A 21,079-nucleotide genomic window follows, 5' to 3' on the forward strand; every position below is an offset into this window, starting at 1 on the left:
TGGGTGGTTAGAGGTGGTGTCAGGAGGTGGGCAGTGGAGGTGGGCACTTCTCTGTGCCTGGCTGGATATGTAGGTTTGGGTTTTTTTCTCTTGACCGAGAAACTAAAGGTGAGATCTTTCTATCCACATTAGTTTACGCGGCAGAGGGCAGCCCTAAAAAACCCCAGTGTTGAAAGTAGAAACTTCCAGTGCCTTCTCTGTTTTTCTTTTGCCTACAGTATTTCCATGTGAGAAAAGCTGTTAACCTGATATTCTGGCCAATTGACACCACAATAATTTGTTCTAAATGCTAAGTACTTCTTATTTAGATTGCAAAGATTTCTCATTTTAACTTAACATCTGCCCTGTCTGAGGTAGTTGTGCTGTTGTGTTATGCTCGGCTTAGCAGCTGCTTGACATTACTCCAAATGGATCAAATGGTTCTTATGCAGCATAATCACCATTAATTGAACTCTGATTGCTCTGTGATATTTTGTGTCCAACCATTTGCCTGCACTCAAGCCTAGTGGCCTCAGGAGCTTGGGGAAGAGCTGCAGCTGGTTTCCTCAAAGCTACCCAGGTGGGAAGGACAGTGCTGGCCAGATCTGAGTATCTGCACTGCACAAGGAAACCCTATGTATTCTTAGTTTCCACCTCCATGATAGCATTGGCAGGCTGCTTGTTTATACTTCCCCTAAAACAAACGGGCTGTGTAAACATTTTGGTATAAGAAGTACAGAGATCAGGCAAGGGCTGATTTTGGTAGTTTCCATCTCCCTCCTATGCTTTTAACTGTGATGGGAATGAGTTGCAGTATCAGCCTTTTCAGTTGTGAGCCCATGCATATAGAGATGTTGCTGGAAGTTAGGTTTAAATAAAACAAGGTGAATTTGGTGTCACCAGGAAACAAAAATTAACTGGTTATGAATAAGCGTTGTTAAAACCACCTAATTTTATACAAGTCAACATAACCAGCAACCTGCTGCGCAGATCAGCCTTGCGGTTCTCACTTAAAAAGAACAGTAATTCAAAGCACACCAGTGCCATCAGCTATAATAATCGAGGTGATAGTGCTATAATTTGAGTATACGCAAGAACAGAGCAGGGGCCTTTTCAGTCCGCTGAAAAAAGATCAAAGATTTCTCATAAAGGAAGTAATCTGTTTCAGGCATTCAAAGATTGTCAAATGAGTGCCCACTTGCTATTTCACAATTCTCTTCACACTGTAACCACCCGCTCCTTTTCTAAACAACCGACCTGTATTATATCATCAAAAGGGTTCTGCAAATCAAAATGAAATAAATTTGTTATGAAGGTTGATAAAACGCGAGGGCATCAGGGCTGCCTTCGGCTGATGTTTGCATCTAAACCTGAATTTCCAGTGCACCCAGTTTGGTTTCTTAGGTCGAAAAAGAAGTTTAGAGCATCCCAGCTATCTGCACAGTGCAGCAGCTGGGCTACAGGAGGGAGGGAAGTAATGATATAAATGTGATCCAGCACTGACATGTCAATATCTTCCAGTACAATTTGAAGCAATTGCATCATATACAATTGACAGTCTGCTGTCTTATTACGTTTCCTGTTAAATCTTTCTAGACCATACTGCATTATACTTCAACAGTGATTGTGGAGGTTTGTCCTAAATGCCTGACTTGTGTGTGTGCACCAGAAATATTTGCTTTCTTTAGTTCCTGCAAATTTAACCTGTTAACTTGTATTTCCAGCTAAAGAACTTTATAAAGAGTTATGAAGAGGGAGCTGCTGCCTCTTTCTCTCGCGCTGTGGAAACAGTGGAAGCCAATGTGCGGTGGCAAAGGCTTTACAAGGAAGAACTATTCCAGTGGCTAAGAAAATCCTTGACGCACTAATCTGTCTTTCCAGCTGAACATTTAACATGAAGCGCTGCAAGAGGAAGAGGAGACATTTTAGAAGTGTTCAACATTAAAATCATGAAGACAAGATAAGATTGCAGGGAGAAGGGGTTTTTTTTCTTTTTTTTTTTTAATTGTGGGATTTTTTTTTTACACTGGGCTCCTGTGAAATTGTCAAGAAGCTTTTCAGAAGAGAAGATCATGAACGCTTGTCAAACCCAGTCCTCAGTGTACACAGCCAAACATGATATTAAGTGGTGCATGTAAACGTTGAAGAAAAACAAACAAAAAACTCTTCAAAGACTGTTCTGTGCATGCTTGTACCGTCCCTGCCTGTATTCTAGCATGCTTATGTATAACAGCCACATTTTGTATGGGAATTCCAGTTACATCAAAGATGGGCATTATACAAAGCACAAAGACTATCTATGACAATCAGTGTTGCAATGAACAAAAGGGAAGGAAGGAAAAGGAAATGCAGAAGGCTTCCAACTTAGGGCAGTATGAGATGTAAAGTCAGCTTTCCCGCTATCTGCCAATTAGTCTGCCACTCAGATTATCTCCTAATGAATACAAAGATGCCAGCTCATTTCTAGAGTTGCCAGTTGTATCTGCAGTCTCCATATTCCCATACTTAAATAAGCAGCATAGAGAGCAAGGAGAGAGAGAAAGAGGGGGGAGAGAGGAAAAAACCAAGAATGAGATAGAAGGACATCATCCATGCGTTATAATTATATACATTTATTCACTGCTGATCAGCGGAACAGTGTAGTTTTAGCTGTGAACGTATGCAGTGTATGAGGGAAGCTTTGCTTTGATTGCACAGAATCCATGAACCACCTCTTCTCAGCAATTTTACAAGGCAGTGGTATTCACCCAACCTGTGCAGTAGTAAGTTATGCAGCTGATAGTGCACAAGTATTATAAATAAACATAGGGTACAAATGGAAATTAGCAAACAGGGAGAACACCTTGCATGCAAAGACATAAAATTAACCAAGAGGGCTGTCTTGCATGTGGTAGACCAGCTTCTGTAACGATTTATTATGATAGACAGATCAGATTCTCCATGTGGGCAATGCGTTTGCAAGTATGGGATGTACCATTTATGCCAACTTACAAAAGTGAAATATGGAGAAAGAGAGGGGTGTGTCTGTGTGTTTGTTTGTACGGGCTAATATGGTTTTCTTTCTGTTCCCTTGTATTTCAGATAGGCTGTCCTAGATGAGTGCTGCTATATTTGTTTCTTTTTTCTCAATCCTTAATCTGAAAGACTGGTGATACAGTGGAACTGCTGCTTGTACAGTGACCATCTGCACCATTGGTGCTAAGGGTCGAGGGTAAAACTGGTGGGGGCCAAATACTCTCACATGTTTGCACCACAGAGAAAAAAGAAAAACCAAACACAAAACTACAGAGAGTTTTCAGGAAGCAGATTGCAGCAGCTTCAGAGGGGGAATGCGGATGTATGACAGTGTTTCTTTGTCCCATCGCAGCTGTCACAACCATCTGACCACATCATGGCCCCGTACCTTGGGAACATGTGGCCAGCCAAAGTAGAGAACAGCCCTTTTATCTAGTTGTTCCCTTCACAGGGTGTGGAAGTTGCCAACATGCTTTCCAGTTGCAGTTGCTTAACCCCAGTAAGTTATGAATTGAAATGTTAGTGCAAAAAGAACCAAACCCAAGCATCTTCAGATATCAGAGTTGTCTGAAGATGGTAGTGCTTTCTGAGCTCTCATTCCCATGGTACTCTGCTCCTCAAGAACTGGTAGACACATCCCATAACTAAGCTGTCATTTTGTGTCTTTCACTATGTGGAGGGTGCTGTTTGTGGCTTGGGTGCATAAAATCCTTGTGTGGGCATTTGCTCCACTGTTCAGTGCTATGTAGCACTGTGTGTTAGCTTGACCACATATAACCAAAAGAAGAGGGAATCCTGTGCTCTTGTACTCTTAACTCTTTGCCTTATAGTAAGCCCTAAACCTTTGTGCTACATTGCAATGCTAGTGAACCTAATGCCCAGAGACATTATCATGGCCAAGTTGAGTGAAATCCTCCTCCTCCTATGTATTTTACCTACCTCACAGGGGTGTTGTGAGGCTTGACTAATGTTAGCAAAGCACTTGAATATCCTCTGATGAAAGGCATTTAAAAGTGCAAAGTATTATTTTGTGTGGTTGACCAAACTCAACCTCAATGCCAGTATGTAGCGTCACATTTTTAATTTCTCCTGAACAAAATCACATGCAGATTTGTTATAACAAAAAAGCAAGCCAAAAATTATTAAATATAACCTCTACCCTGTAATGAAGGCCAAAATTACAATATCCAAAGACTGTGCAGAAAACCAAGCCCTCAAACATGAATTACTTTGAGGATTTCAGAGAAGTGCGTAATGGTCTGTCCCTTTGCAATTTTATTCAATATTGTCTTCGATAACTTTTTTTTTTTTCAGCACCAGAGATTAAACCACATACCTCCAGGATGTGCACAGAAGTTTCTGGTCTTTCCACTGATAAAGGACAGGCTAACAATGTGTTCCAAAGTCAAAAGTTTATTTCAGCCTGTGTATTCTGCACAGGAATTTCCACTGTTGCTCATTTGAATTGAAGTTCTTGCACATTTAGCTGGTATTGGATGTAAATTAATATTTTAGTGGCCTTGAGCAACTGGTCTACCACAGATACCAAGCCCTAATTGTATCTATTATATATACCCGTTGAAGTATTGTTTATAATTGTTGTATTCTAGTAATGTTGGTATTACCGCTATAGCTAAGGTTGAGCTGGCCTTTCCATTATAATTCCCTATTCTTTTACTTTTTATATTTTGTATTTTGCTGTTTCACACTGAATCAGGATTAAATTTAAATAGATTAAATCCAACAAAACTATAGCTGTTTTCTACAATATTCAACCCCCTTGCATTTAAGTATATGTCTTTAGAAACTTTTTTTAATAAGAAGTTCCACACAGCTGTGTGTTAAAGAATAGTTGATACCTCATGGAAAGCTCTAATACAGTCTGCTTAGAAAAATCTATTTATCTTATTTTCTTTCTCTACCCATCCTTTTCTTGCTTTGTCCTTATGTAAAGATGGTCCCCATTTTTATAATTAGGATTGTGATTAGGAAGCCAAATACCCCAAACTTTTCAGCATTTTCAAATCCAAAATTTAATTTTATCCTTTCTAGTGAGAGGAAAGGCTGCAAAATGTGAATCCAGTGTGGATGTGGCCCTCACCCAGGCCCTGGGTGTCATTTTACAGAGATTTGATGAGGTCTGTATCTCTAATCAGCGTTTGTATGACTCAGGATCCTTTGCAGTTATTAATTGATACAGCTCGCTAAATCATATAGGAAGACATATGAATAGACATGAGTTTATGCCAGCATAACAATATACCTATTGTAAAAATACCTACTGTATTTTTATAACGTTGTCCACTAAAAAAATTCAGCCTATTACTTTGTAGCTGGTAGAATTATTCATATATCCACTGCTAATAGCTGTTAAAATGATAGTAGCCACTAATTATGACCAGGGCAGAACAATGCGAAAACATTCTTCTGAAACGAAATGTCACTTCTGCTATTACTGGGAGTACTTAGACATTGATTTTGATGAAAAAGCCTTCATATGTCCTTAAGTACATCCAAATTTGTGACCCTTGATGATATTTTCAGTGAATATAGCAAGAATTCTGATACGACATTAGAAACTGGAGATGAATTCTGTGTAGCTTTTGGGCTGTTGTAGATGTTTCACTGAGCTTTAGAGCATCAAAGGAAATATCTCCACTGATGCAGAAGGGTGCTTTCACAGGGAAGATCCTGAACCATACAATTAAATCCTTAGTAGTAAATAATAAAAGAAGAAAATTATATATATATATAGTCATGTGAAAAATCCTCTGCAGAGATAATTTTCTTATAAAATGTCAGTAAGTCTGATTATTTGGATAGAATAAAGTGAAGACAATATTTACAGGTAAGGGTGCCTTTGTTTAGATACCTGCATAATATGGTTTTGGTTTTCCACATGATCATAGTCGATACCGAAATCAGTGAAAATAGACTTTGAGTCAAATGTGCAACTTTCTCTTTGAGGAAAAGGGATGTGGCTTTAAAAACTGTTTATGTATATAATCAACTTACCACCACTTCTGATATGAGTCCTCACCATGTCAGGCTCCCTGTCATAAGCAGGATTTATCGCCACAGTGTCGGTATGCGCATGAAGGGGTAAAAGGACCGTCCCGCTTCTGAGCAGCCTGAATAGAGGCCGTTTGCCCAGCGTTGGATGGAGCAGTCTGAAAACTGCTGGCTGCATCATCTGCCGCTGCCGCCAGCCCACCCAGGTCAGGAAGGCAGCTGGGAACCACTGAAGTGCAGAGAGGCTCCATCTAAGTTTCTCTCAGCTAGGCGGGAGGGACAGAAAGTCCCTTTGCCCATTAGGGGTTGTGGGTGATCTTCAGAGATTGGCGTCATCACCTCGTGTGGGCAGGAAACAAAGTGAGCCTGCATTGCACAGAAAAACCTAAATCCCTGAGCTCTGGTCACCCCAACTGTTGACTGAAATCTTGGTAGAGGCCTAGAAAAATGTAAGTACTTCAGAAGTCATTTCAAATGGTGAAAAAGTATTTTGATTTTTCAGTGCGTAAGAACACACAGTATTTTCCTTCATGGTATTTCTGTTAATGTCGAAAATGTGCCAGGAGTTTCTCAGGCCTTTTTCTAACGAAGGGTTTGGAAGGATTAATAGTAGTAACAGTAGTCACTGTACTAACGCCACAAAAAATTTCAGATGCCTGTGCAAACCTGTATGGCACCAGTGTCTGTGCTGTTCCCTTTGCGCATACAAAACTGTAAAAAATTGGCCATTTTGTTTCTCATGTGGCTGTGGAAGCTTCTGCCTATCTTAAAACCAGTACTGAAACCCTGTGAAACCACTGTCACTTGAGCAAGTAATCCATGCTCACATGAGTAATTTAGTCTTCAGTGAGAAAGAAGGGGTGATACGGACTGCTACATGCAAGGATTTTTCACCAAAGTAAGGCCACATGCCCTAGTTGGAGCAGAATTTTAAAATCAAGTGTGTTTTGAAGAAGCTGGTTGAACTTTGCTCCATCTTGTGTCTTTATGCTGACAGTGGAGGGTAGCTTGACCTCAGAATACCTCCACATGATAATGCATTTGAGGTTGGATTTTAGAAAACGGGTGTGTGGATCTGGTTTCATTGAGAAGCCTTTATGGAGAATCACCCACAAAAGCAAGTGCTGTGGGTCAGACCCAGTGTCCTTTCTCAGAAAAATGGCATTTCACAGAATCACAGAATCGCAAGGGTTGGAAGGGACCTCGGGAGATCATCTAGTCTGGCTGATTTGTAACTAGTGAAGTAAGCGCGACTTTGCCGAGCAGTATTTCTGAATGCTTTGCTTATTTTACGTGCACCATTTCCTAAGGATTTCAGAGCGATGTTGGTAGAGAGCACAGAGACGAGCAGCGTTGCGAGAGCAGAGGGGACTGTGCTGCAGCGGGCAGTCACGAGCAGGAGGCTTTACCCAACTTTGGCTTTACCCAACGTTGGCTTTACCCAACGTTTCCTGGACAGCATCGCTTGGATTTGCCCGAGAAGGACAGCCTTGGTACAACAGATGAGGCCAAGAGCCAAGATTCAGTCTCAGTTCTCTGTGATACGTTTCAGTCCTCTTAATATGTTCATTTGTGTAATTGCAAAATGACCTGTAGCCAAACTGACGACAGGCGTGTGGCCGCAGATCCTCTGTTGGTGCACGGTGAGGTAGATCCCTTGAAGTGACTGATGTGAATTGCAGCTGAGGATCTAACCCATTGCTTTTGAAACAGCCCCCTGAGGTGACGGCTGGGCTGGTGTACAGGATGTTTCACGTGTTTGTGTCTGTGTTTCAGTAGCACATATTGGATGACAAATGTTTTTTGTTCTCCTTTTGCTTTTTGTTAGAATAATACTTTGCGATCGGTTCAAATGTGATAAAGCTTTATCAATATGTTTGGAGAACTGCAGAATACTGTGATGCGAAGAGTGTGGCTACTACCCTCTCTTTTTCCTGCGAACAGTAGATTTCAGCAGAGATGGACTTCCCTGGACTTACAAGCTCTGTCAAAAAAAAATATTCTGACAGTTTCTAATGGAAACATCATTGTAATTACTGTATAACTACCCTGTAAAAAGACAGCTTTATTATATGTGTAAATGTAATTTTGCTATGTTGTTTTTATGTTTGAGAGACAATAGGCTTTGGTGTGGGTGAGACGTATAGCCTTATAAAAACAGAGATTGTAGCTCCCTGTCTGATGTTTTACCGAAAGGCATTCAGTTGCTCTATTTTTGCAGAAGATAAACATAAACCAGTTCCCTGAAAACTAATGATCTACTCCACTACACACACGTCAATGACATAAATGGATCATACTATTGAAAATAAAGGCTTGATAATAAATTGCATTATTTTCCCAAGAGACTCCACATGTAAGGTCTTTTGACACCTTAAGAAGAAAGAAGTCCTGCAGCTATTAATGCTGGTTATCATGGATGAGTCCCTCTATTAATTCTGTCTCAACCTTAGATTAATTCTGAATACTGTAATTAGAAGAACATATTTTTCCATCACTTCTCAAATCTGTACTCTTTGGAATTCAGTTCTTTGTCAAGTAAGAGGTGGAGCTGGCTCAGTTTAGATACAGTTCACCAGTGGTTTCAGACAAACGAGCGGTTGCGAGATCAGAATGCCATTTTCATTTAAAGGAAATATAGATCATTGCATAATGTCACAGTTCTCTCTCTGTATGCCATATCTACATGCATGTGTAGCTTCAAATTCTGAACGTTTTGCTTTGACAAAGCTTTCATTGGTTAATTGTGTTTATAGACCTTAACTCCAAGTTAAGTTTCAACAACTCAGCAAAGCAGTTGGGCATAGGCAGGATGTGAGGCTGCGCTGACCACGGCTCCGCCGCATACACAGGCATGGAGGCAGCCCCTCTGATTTCTGTGGGCTGAATCACGTGCTTCAAATTGGGGTATCAAATCACGCATGTGGCTGAACCTGGAAAGTGGTCTTCTGGAAAGTCTTTCTAGAAAGTGATTGGGGGAAAAAAGCGAAGTCGTTTTCTGGAAAGTAGGTTGAAACCTGTTTCTGCACGGGTTTCGGGTGCAGGATATGGTGATGTATTTTTGCTTAATTTAAAATGACAACTATACAGAGCCAACCACTCTTCTTTCTTTTTTTTTAATAGAAAAACATGTATTCTGCATATAGAGAGGGAGATACTATATCTAAAAATGACAGATTTAACAAGGTTTTTCATTTATTGTTTGAAGCATCCTAGGATTTGGGAATAAAAGCAGAATTATTCTTACTATGTTGATTAATTAATATAGAATTAATCAGCAATTTAAACCAAAAGCCACATAAAATATATGAATTTCTGTTACAGTTTACCAGAAAAGTGTTTTGCTATGATATACCTTTAAAAAGGACTCCATAAATATGGGACCACTATGTGTTCAACATAAAATTTTCATTCCACTCTAAGGACTGACTAAATGCATTTTTTTTTTAATGAGAAACTTTTTCTTCTGTATTTTAAGCAGAATAAATTTGAATTTTGTCTCTGATAATAAAATTTTGTATAGTAATGCACAATTCATCACTGTCTTAATTTTCTGACGTGGAGACATGGCTAAGATAAATAATACCCAGCCTTTTGATTATGTTCCCACTTGAGTTGAGATAACAGTTTAATAATGCTGAATAGATACACTGAGGTTTTACAATGAAAAACATGCAAGAAAAAGTATTTTTTGACGTGAGGAATTTTTCAAAACACATTCAAATGCTGGGACTAGTAGAAAGCAGAGATCCACAGAAAATAGAAAAATTTGGGCTTGGAAGTACTCGTAAGTGCTCCAAGACTAACAGGCCTGAGACTGGAATAGAGAGCAAAGTCTGTCTTTTGTGCTTTTCTAATTCTATATATTTTGAATAAGCAAAAAAGGTCTTTTCCTTGGTAAAAGTTTGACTGGAATGCAGTTCAAATGACTTTTTAATAGAGTCCTTGAATTCAAGCTATTATTTTCCTTTTTTGAAGAACATTTTTCAGTAACAATGAGATGTGAAATATGTGCAATTATTTACCCATTGGATACAGTCATGTTCCCAGTGAAGTCAATTGGAGCTTTGACACTGACATCACTGGGAGTAAAAGCCAACCCTGTATTTTTCAAAATATACTTTTCAGTGCCAGAATGTCTTTTTTCTTTAATGACAAAGATGTTGTCTTCCGTTCTGAACATCTCAATCTACTGAAAATCTGAAGGGAATTTTTCAGGTCCTGATTTTGCGGAGCAGAAGAGGCAGCAGCGATGCTTTGAGCACAGGTAAGCAGAACCGGGGACTAAATGAGTATGTTTATATTATCCTACCATTAAACACTTTGCTGTTTTATACTGGGGCTAGAATTTTGACCATCCTATATGCATGTGTCAGCAGAGTGTGGAGACAGACCCCTTGTACCTCTTTTTCCTGAGTTCAGGTCTGAAGCAGGGGTTCAGAGGCCTGAGGACGTGGCTTGAGGGCCAGTGGAAAGCTTTGATGTTAAGAGGGAATACCGGTATGTAGGATGAACTATGAAAAGCTAGGATATATTGCCCCCAAAAGGGCCCTTATCCCTCCCTTTTCTATTGCATATACCTCCCTGGGACTGTTGAAGCAGCCAAGATGAAGTGCACGGCCACCTTGGAAGCATCCCTGGGGGAGGAGGCAGGATGCAGGGAGGGAGAAATGGCCCTTCCCTCTGAAATCCCAGTAGCAGCACATCTCCTAATCAAACATCAAAAAGAACATGCTTGTTTCCTCCCCAGTGCGGCCACTGCAATCAGCAGCACTTCAGTCAGTGGCTGAGCTGCTTTCAAGTCGAACATTTTCATACAAGACCAAATGAAGAGCTGTTTATTTGGTCTCAGTTCAGTGTCTTCAGTAAGAGCAGAACTTTAAAGGCACCCGTTTGCTTTGAAAGCTCCGCAGCTGAGCTGGGGGGAGTAGGAGGGAGAGAAGTTGGAGCCTTTGGTTTGTAAATTGACTTAGGAGTATTTGCTATCTTAACAATGAAAAATCAGGTTTTGCTGACTAATTCCCTGCTTCCTCCTATTTCTAGCAAAAATTATCTGGCTTCCTTTAAGCTGCACCTTCTGCATAGAAGCCACCATGCAGAATCCCACTGCTAGCAGAGATCTCTGACTCCTGCATACTGCAACTGAGCAGGACTGAGGCCTCGGGAGTGGAGAGAAACAATTCAGCGAGCTGGTGATGGCCCTGGCTTTCCTGAGAACCAAGCACATAAACCCCATGTTAGAGAAAGCGTATTTGTTGGCCAAGGTTGTATTATGGATGGGATGGGAAAATGAGCACAAAAATAGTTGTCAGAAAAGTGTAATGAAGGTAAGGCTGAAATGATGTGAAATAATGAGGATGTGCTTGGGAAATTAAAGCCTCGTTATGTTGAAACTTAGTCTTTGAGTTAGCAGCCACATCTACTGCGGCCAAAACATAATTAAAAGTAAATGGAAGTTGCTGAATGGTTAAAAAGAGGCATTCTACTAGTGACTGTTGTTTGCCTCTTGGGGCAAATTACAGAAACTCCTCCGTACTGAATCTAGCCCATATTGTCCTGTATGTCTGTGCCAATTTGCCCTAATTCAGCCCATTAGAATTTGGACTAATAGTGCCAGGCTGAATGAGAACTGCATCAGCGGGGCCGCGGTGAGACTTGACCCTTAGGTATGCTTCCCACGCATCACCTCCACCCCTCTCTGTCAAGGTCCTGCTCCTCTTCTCAGGCCACAGCAGCTGTAGGAACAGCCAGGAGAGCCTGGGCATGTTTTGTATGGTTTTGCCTTTGTATCACTGTCCTGGTTTGGGCTGGGATAGAGTTAATTATCGTCAGAGTAGCTGGCCATAGTGCTTTAGGTTTAATATGAGAGGAATGTTGATAACACCCTGATGGTTTAGGTGTTGCTGAGCAGGGCTTACACGAGTCAAGGACTTTTCAGCTTCCCCTGCTCTGCCAGGTGCACAAGAAGCTGGGAGGGGACACAGCCAGGACAGCTGACCCCAACTGGCCAAAGGGATATTCCAGACCATCTAATGTGGGTGAGTGACTGTGTGGTGTTCAGCTGCCCGTCAGGTTAAACCACAGCAATCACCTTGCTGCTCAGCAGTAATTAGAGGGCTGCAACAAAGAAAATGAAACCAGGGCAGAAGGATCTAAGTGGACTTGCTCTTCTATGGTGCTAACCATCCTGCCCCTGCCCCACCGAACTGCCTCACTACACGCTAAACTGCTAGGACCTAAGGAGCGGCATTAGGGCTCAAGCCCTCGTACAGCACTTCCATTTTGCAGTGTATTGAACACGATGTTAATTACTCCCTGTACTGCTACAGCATTACTTTTATCAAACATCTTTTTGCTTCTTGAACTTACTCAGGAATCACTTTCGCCTGTTACACTTAGCATCATTTTTGACCTGCTCATTGCAGAAGGTTAAGAAAAAGAAAGACAAGAAAGAGGGGAAGGATAATGAGATGCTATTACATGACATGTCTATTACAGTAATTCATTTCATGTAGCACAGAACTGTTGCCAGTGATAAATGCATGTTCCTGGTACAATTATGAGATGTACCTTGAACTTTTCAACAATAAAACTGTCAAAAGGTTGCAATAAGCACAAGCACAAATGGGAATACATCCCTTAAAAAGATTAAATAGCTCACAAATAGGATTTTAGTAAACGGTATTATTTTCAGAGATGCACTTTTAGTCCCATTAACTATTTATATTATTACCAAAAGTGTATATAGTTTCCACTTTACAATCATGGATGTAACACATTTTTTCCTCCCATCCCACTCAGTTGCTTAGCTGATTGACACATTTCGAATACATTTCTATGGAAGTTAGAGTAATGGTGTTGTAATAGAAGTCTTAGCACAAAATCAGCCTGTATTTCCATACAGACAAGTAGAAATCAGAGTGGTTCTGTCCCTTTCAAAGTTCCTGTAAGGTTTTGGGTGGTTGATATCAAAAGCAGGTTAATCCAAGCAGGTAAGTAACCCCAAGGCAGATAAGTTACTCCAAAGGAGAACATGTCAGCTTGGAAAGCAGAGGTGCTCTGGGTAGGGGGAAGGGGGACTGTCTTGATTGTTTTCTGAAGATTTGTGCAGCTGTAAAGGACAAGCAGAGCAAAACCCCAACCAAAGAAGCTGGAGCAAATGAACAAAAACCAAGACATGAGGAAGAATTGGGACTGTAGCTCTGAGAAAAGCTTACAGAGAAGGCACTTTGGGCTAAATGCTGAATTAAAAACCTGAAAAAAAATAGGTACAGGGGGTTATTTCACATTAACAGTTTTAATTCAATGCCAAGGAGTTACAATAATCTCCAGTGTGATAGGAGAGTGCTCAATTTTTTATGTTTAAAAGTCTTCACTGACCAATGTCAAAAGATTAATGAAACACAGGCATTTTAAAACATTCTTCCTGTAGTTGCCAACAACTGTAAGACAAGGTATTTCTGCTTAAGGTAAACACTGGGTGATGGTTACCACTAAATGTGGTGGGTTTGAGGAGCAGTAAAAGGTGAAGGCTTTGTTATTGCCTGGTCTAGGCTGGTGGGCTGGGAGCCTTGGTTCGACTTTCACCTGCTCTGCTATGCAGCTGCAGACTTTTCCCTTTAGTTTTAAAACAGTATAAGCCATAAGCTGTACTATGTATACAGAGTGCTTGTACCATATTAAAATATATGAACTGCTTAGGGGAGCTCTTGCTTGAACTAAGATTAGTTCACAGAATTCAGCAGCAGATAAATGGTTGACTCAGGAATTTTTTTTGTTCCGTTTAAATCTCCTTATCACTGAGGGTGTTTTGCAGTAACTCATAGTTCAGCCTAGGAAAAATAGTCAGATGAATAAAAAAACCTAAAGACAAAATATCAGGATCATAGTTCATAAAAACTGTCTCTGCATCTGTCTTTACATAATTCATTCTTTTGCGACCTTGCCCAATACCAAAATTTCAAAGGCATATAGGGGGTTTGCATTTTACTATTTTTGTGTGCACAGGATGGCACTAAATTAAAATGGGCAAATATTTAATTGATATAGCTGCATGGAATTTCTATGAAGGGTAAGTACTCAAAATTACGCATATAATAACCGGGAAAATGAAGGTCATCGGTATAAAGTTAGGTATGCAATCGCAATTACAATTTTAAAAGCATTTCACTTGTGTTCAGCAATTGTACTTTGTAATAGGTTATAAAATGGTGTTACACATTTTAAGTGTCTAAGTGATTTGTTTAGGCTATAAAAGGATGGAAGTCTACTACTTCCTTCCTACATATGTTAAACTTGCAGCTTCTGCTGACCAGATATAAACCTGACAGGGCATAAAAGTACAAAATGCTAATTGTGCTACATTTGAAAAGCTGAAGTAAATGATGAGATTTGCTAAAACCAAGAGATTAAAGGAAATACATAGTGAGAACTGACTCTACAGGCTTCAGCAGGTTAAGTGCGGGCATGTATAGACAAGTGGATAAACTCAAATGAACAGAGTTGACTCACTTTCAGCAGGGCAAGATAGAGTTTGTCTTCCTAATAAGTATACGCACTTTCTCTATTTTGTGCTAGCAACTTCTAATTTGTATCAGAGTTGGTAACAAAAGAATTGTGTCTACTGGTCTGAAGGCACAGGAGGACTGGGACTTCCATGTGTCCTAGTAGTAATGATTCAATTAATGTACTATCCAGTCCTATTTTAGCAGAGCTAGAGAGACTTGAACAGCAGAGACAAAGCGGCACAGTACGCATCTTCCAGAGAGCCCGGTTCCTACAATGTGTGTCAGATTTGCTAGGTTTGGTTGTCTACTAGATAGATGTCTGCACCTGAGCTGGTTATCAAGGATTCCGTAGTCAACATGGAGAAAAAAAACAATAAATCACATCACAAAATATGCAGCTAATGCAGTAAAGGTGGATATGATGAATTTCAGTAGTAGGATAATGTACATAGGAATTTTTAAGGCATAATCTGAAGTGGGTGATGAACTTCTCGGAAAAAATTACTCCATGTACTGCAAATGAAATTAATAATTGAAGCCCAACTCAGGGAGTTGGTCACAACATGAATGTTAAAAATTAACCATCAAACCAAGGGAGTCTCAATAGGTTTTTTTTTCTTTTTTCATAGACCTCTGCCACTTGTGTTAGATGGGAAACAATTCATCCTAGTCAAAATATGTTTGAGGATATGCACTATCTGTTCTGACAGATGACAATCCTCTGATAGCAGGTAATTGCTGCAAAGTTGATAAATTGATTCTTTCTTACACCCTGATATAAACCCAGATATATTTTTTTTTTCCACACCACATGTGGGATATTAGCTTTGTTTCACTTAATTATTATTTAGGGTTTGACTGTTTCCTGATGACATTACTCAAGAGCAGACACAGAGTAGTGCTTTTGGCTAAAACTAGCACAGCTCCTAAAGTATGCCAAGGGCAGAGAGCAGATGCATTCTATGAGCAAGGCTCTAGTTTGTTTTATTAATGAATAATATAATTTCTTCCTGATTCTTTGATGCCATGGTAGGGGAGATGTTGTCTGATGTAGATAATCCTTTATGTTGTCCGGGTCTTTTCAGCTCATAATATCTTACATTATAAAAACAGAAGTAATATCTAAGCATATGTAATGGCAAACATTAGGTGGTGCAGTGATTTTCTTCACAGTGAAGGCAATTGGCAATAAGTTATGAACAAGGTGGCTGTAGCAAAAAAAAAAAAAGTAGGTTGTAAGAATATAAAAAAAAATAACAAAAGTGCTCATGGCCTTGGATAAAGGCATGGGACTGAGATGGATTAACATACCACTTTAATCTGGGAGAAGAAAAGAGCAGCAGACAACTGAGTACTTAGTGAAGAAAAATACTGAGATAGAGGTATGGAAGTGGAACAGTACAGTACAGCGTCAATAATCTGGAAATTATGTATAAAGATGAACTATTTCCTTTGACCAAGCAAGAAGCAGCTTTAGGCTTCACAGCCCCTACACACATTTCAAACCATTATTAGAAACATAGTAGGCAAATGGCAGAATAGAAATGAAGGAATAGATGAAAATAATTATTACCTGCTACTGGGCTTCAGAAAACTGAAGGTGGCAACACACAATGATTATGTATACTTAGGCAGCCAGAATATTGCCCTTTAATAAGTCTAACTTTGATCATTAGGATGCCAAAGAAGTGTTGGGGAGGAAAAAGGCATTTCTGGACTTCTGGAGGACAATGTAAGTAACAGCATTAAGCAGTGTGAATTTGCCAAGTACAGATCTTGCAAGACAAACTCGATGATTGCTTTTTTGATAGAATTGCAAAATTATTGGATGAATTCAGAGCAGTAGCTATCATTTATTTGGATTTTAATAAAGCATTTGACAGTAGCTTTCAAAATTAATTCAAATTGGCCAGGGAACAAACATGTTCACGCGGACTGAAGTTGGCTGAAGAACTGTTAAGAAAAGATAATGAGAAGCGGCAATCGCTAAGACTTGAGTGAGATATCTAGTGGATGCCTGGGTTTGCTCAAATTTTAGTATCTTCATTAATGATTTCTCAGAAAGGAAGGAAAAAGCAGCCTCTAAATGAAATTTACTGTGTGAGGGACTTGTTAACAAGAGTAAGGATGGGGAAAATTTACAAGACCTTACCTAAAGAATTGAATAATGGACCGGAAATAAAATTCACTTCTAAATGCAGGCTAATTCTGCTGGGAAAAATCATTCACAAGCTCAGTTACTCAGTAGAATGGAGCAATCTCAATAGTACTGCTGCAAAATAGTCTAGAGGAGTTAGCAGAGCAAAGCAGGTACAAGTTTGTAATGAATTATGGTAGCAAAAAGAGCTAGTACCACTATGGGATCACACTTTAATGCATAATGTCACTGAGAAAGGAGTTATAATCTTTGTCTACAAATTTGGGTTTGACTGCAACTGTATATGGTTTTTGTTCTCAGAAAGAATTTAAGAAATAGGAAAGAATTCAAGTTGAGAAATGAAACAAGGTTTAGGGAGGTGGTATTTGATTGCGTTAATCAGATGTATCAACTTGCTAATAAAATGAAGTCCTTGGCAAAGAGGTTATGAAAATGTAAAGTGTCTGTGTATTTGTATGTACACTGAATAGGTATGATAATGAAGAAAATCTTAAATGAAATACCAGTGACTAAGACAGCCTATGAGTAACATAAACACAGTAAAGGAGAGGAAGTTTGTATGATTATATCTGAAGACAAGAGAAGTCCTAATACCTATAAGAAGCATAATTGCAATGTCATCCTGAATTATTTGGATAATTTATGTGTTTACTATTTGGATCCTTGCATCAGGTATGGTAATATGTGCCTTTAGAGGCAATAGGAAGGGAAAGGAAGAGGTGCCATAGCTTAGCTATCCCAGAGTTCCTAGAATGGACAGGGCGAATCCTCCAGTAAGAATAACGGGATGAAGTTAAGAAAAGAAACGCCAGATCCAGGTGAGCATCCAGGTATGCAAGTGTCTTCTCAGTGTTTCCATTTACTCTCCAGTCTGGAAAACCTTACAAAGACTGAATCGAAACCAAAAGTGGGCCAGATTTACTGCCCTGTCGCGTCTTTAAATTTCTCCAGCTGCTGTCAGTTTGTGTCTTTAAAAGATGTTTGAAGAACACCAAACACCTTCTCTCACTAGCTAAAAAGTTTGTAGATTGACGTCTGCCACTAGAAATGGATGGTACCTACTTGCCGATAGCAGAGTCACAAAGACATTGCTATCCTTACCGGGAGCTGCAAGGAGCATGGGGAACAGGAGAGTTTGGGCCATCCGCCTACCAGGGCCTGGAATCAACCCATGACCAATCTTAGCATAGCGATTGTCCGAAGGGTTGGCTTTGGGGTGAGTAATTATTGATAAGAAAATATAAAGCTTATCATTTAAATTTAATTTATTCCTGTCTTTAGCTTTTTTGAGTGATTGCGGCTATACCTTGAAAAACTCTTACATGACTCTGATTTCTAATCCTCAGACTCTCCCGGAAACAAATTATAGCAGTGCTCAGAAACTCACCCCATTGGTAATTGAAAGCACTTTGGGCATCTTAAAAATGAGATTTTGATGCATAGATAAATCTAGTGACACATTACAATATTGCCCTCTGAAAGTGTGCAAGATATTCCTGCCTTGCTGCATATTACATAACATAGCCATTAAATGCAGATTATCTTTCAAAGGAGAGGCAGAGATTAATGAGTCAAACGAAAATGATGAATTAAATGAGCCCGATCAGACACACTTACAAAATTAGCTAGCAAAGAGTTCTATAGAAACAAGAAATATTCGAGCTAGATTGCTCAAATACAATTTTAAGAAGAGTGGCAATGCATATAAACATACATTATCACATTATAGTATTCTTATTATATTTTATTTTTTTTTTCCTGTCAAATACATAATGCAAAGACATTGCAGACATTACTCCACAAACAGTACCTTAGGCAAGAAAAAGGGTGAACGCCTTCTTCTAGATGAAGTACTGAGACTCAGACTGCTGGGTCCTGACCCTGTGCTGGTTCTTTCTCCAGTGGGGGCTGGAGACTTTGGTGGGGCTCCTTGCGAATCCAGAAAAGTCTTCCCTTGCCAGACCAGAGCTATAAATCAAAGCCACTGATTTTCTCTGTGTCTGTAGGCAAATCATTTATCCTTAGCAGAATGCAAGTCATTTACCCTTTGCATAATAATACTTCCCCCCCAAGGGATATGGGGAGGTCTGAGTATTGAAAGGTGGGGAAAAGTTCAGAGAGCCCTTGGTGGAAACTATTTTGTGAATACAAAGTTGTCTTGGTTTCACATGCTATAATGGGCAGGAAGAGGGTGACTTGCTGCTTAACCATTCCTAATGCTTGTTTCCTGCTCGTATCTGCTAACAGATTTCCTTGTGTGTTGGCAAGGCTGTCACTGATGCAGTTGTTATCCAGCTATCACTAGTATTGAAGGGTAACACCTCTTTATGTTCATGCAAAGTGTTCTACGAAAGGAACAGTTTCAATGCAACAGGTTCACAGCTCATCTTCGAAGCATTTCATGGGATCCCCAGACTTTGGAGGCACATCTGCTGAGACAGAGCAGTACTGTGGTCCCTCCAGCCCACCTCAGGGCCTGACCCAAAGCAGCTGCCTGTCTACCCCCACTCTGTAACTGGCTTGTCAGCTTAAAGGCTGCACTGTTCAAATGGGGCTGAACTGCTGGTACTCCTTCCTCTTCCTCGGGTACCAACTGCTCTGTTCTCCCAGTCTCACCAATTAACACAGTTAAGTTCAGCAGCAATCTGAACTTATCTGTAGGTTGTTCTGTTTCAAAATAAGGGCTTTTGTGCCTGAAATCTTAGGGATTTTCTCCAAATCACAGAAACGTAGAATCATAGAATTGTTTAGGTTGGAAAATACCTTTAAGATCATCAAGTCCAACTGTTAATCTATCCCTAGGATGAATAAAAGATATATTTCTGCCTACCAGCTTTGTACAGCCTTCACGCGGACAATCCTGGCTACAATAACAGTGCCTCTGCAAAAATTTACAAACTGTGTATTCAGTGGAGACTGCCAAGATGCCTTGCTGACACGACTTTAATTACCATATCATCTGATAAATGACTGCATAGTTTAGTGAGGTTCCTTTGGTGAGGGAGATCAAGACACTAGCTCCACCAGACTGAATACAACCTCTTCACTTAATTTATGCAAATCTCTGAAATCAGTCATATCCCCAGCATATGTTTGTGGAACTCCATCCATCACCGTCATGATGTCTTTATCAGTTGATGCTAATACTGCTGTTTCTAGCTTGAAAGCTAAAAGAAGATATGAAAATTGATGGATAGATGAATAGCTGCTACCCTGGAGATTTCTTATTCTTAATGGAGTTTGGGCTGGCAGGTATGTGGCGAGTGAATTTGACAACATCTGTGTTTGTAATTACATTCTCCATCCTTGCTTTTATAATAATTCAGTATTTAGCACTGATGTTCCAAAATATTGTTGTAAAAGAGCTGTGATCTATAACACACAACCCAAGCTTGAACCAAGGGTAATATATTTTCTGAAAATGGGCAATAGAAATCGCTGGAGAAAATGAAATGAATTCAGATGCTTGATCACTTGCAGAGGCACTGGCCTTGGAGAACGTAACTCTAGCAAAAAAAGGAGCATACAAGATCTATGAGTGGCTGTGCTGACTGCAGCGCTGTTTAATTAACTTGGATGGCCGACCTTCCCGGATGCCTTCTAATGTGAGGGATTTTCATCGTACTTTACAAAGAAGATGGAGAGGACCCTGAGCAACATCTCTGGAAGAGTCAAAGCAGCCAAGGGAGGGAAAAAGCACTGCCGCTGCGATTCACGTCTGCTGGCAGAGGGCTGAAAAAGGAGCTTTCAGCCCAAAGGTGGGCTATGTGGGAGGGGGGAGCTCGTGCCCAGAACTCTCGGAGGGGCACAGGGCAACTGCCAGGCTATGACTGCAGATGGAATCGAAAACGGCTGATTAAGGGCTGCCCTCCCTGAGGCCTCTGCCACCTCTCTCCTCTCAGAAGCTCCCACTGTCAGGCCATGCCGGCGGCTGACGGGCCTTTGGCTGGGCACGCAGGCAGCCAGGCTGATGTCTTACATTGAGACAGGGCACCGTGGTGAGGTGGGCTGGCTGCCAGCTCTGTCCCTGTCCTGGCTTCCCAACCTCAGGGCTGGACACCCCTAGAGTTTGCCAAATACTTCAATGAAAAATGGTGGCCAAAGTCTATTTCTGCTGTGGAAATACCAGTTAATTTTTTCTTCTGGTCCAACTTAGCTGATAGTATTTTTTTTTACACTTTTCATCTGTTACTCACCCAATTCTTGGCACTGCTGATTCCCAGGAGTTGTTTTGGTCCCTACAGCAGCCTCAGAGAGAGAGAGAGAGACCAGTGTAATTTGGGGAGATGCCTACAAAATCTTTGCACGTTTTCCATTGAGAAAGATGGAGACAAAGAAATCCAATGGCAGAGCACCTCTTCCAGGCTTCTGGTGCTCTGCTTCAAGCCAGAGCGTCTTGACGAAGCAG

At 40.4% G+C, this 21,079-nt stretch overlaps 1 protein-coding gene across 1 annotated transcript in view; it reads left to right on the plus strand.

Annotated features, from left to right (window-relative positions):
• The window catches only part of TRHDE (thyrotropin releasing hormone degrading enzyme), a 206,475-nt gene extending 204,628 nt beyond the window's left edge, over positions 1-1,847 (plus strand). The window contains exon 19 of the mRNA XM_009646272.2: positions 1,704-1,847. Coding sequence (XP_009644567.2) covers positions 1,704-1,847 — 144 coding nt within the window. The remainder of the gene's footprint in view (positions 1-1,703) is intronic.
• Positions 1,848-21,079: the final 19,232 nt, after the last annotated feature.

This window comes from Egretta garzetta, unplaced genomic scaffold, assembly GCF_000687185.1.
Source record: "Egretta garzetta isolate BGI_Z169 unplaced genomic scaffold, ASM68718v1 scaffold68, whole genome shotgun sequence".
Classification (NCBI taxonomy): Eukaryota; Metazoa; Chordata; class Aves; order Pelecaniformes; family Ardeidae; genus Egretta; species Egretta garzetta.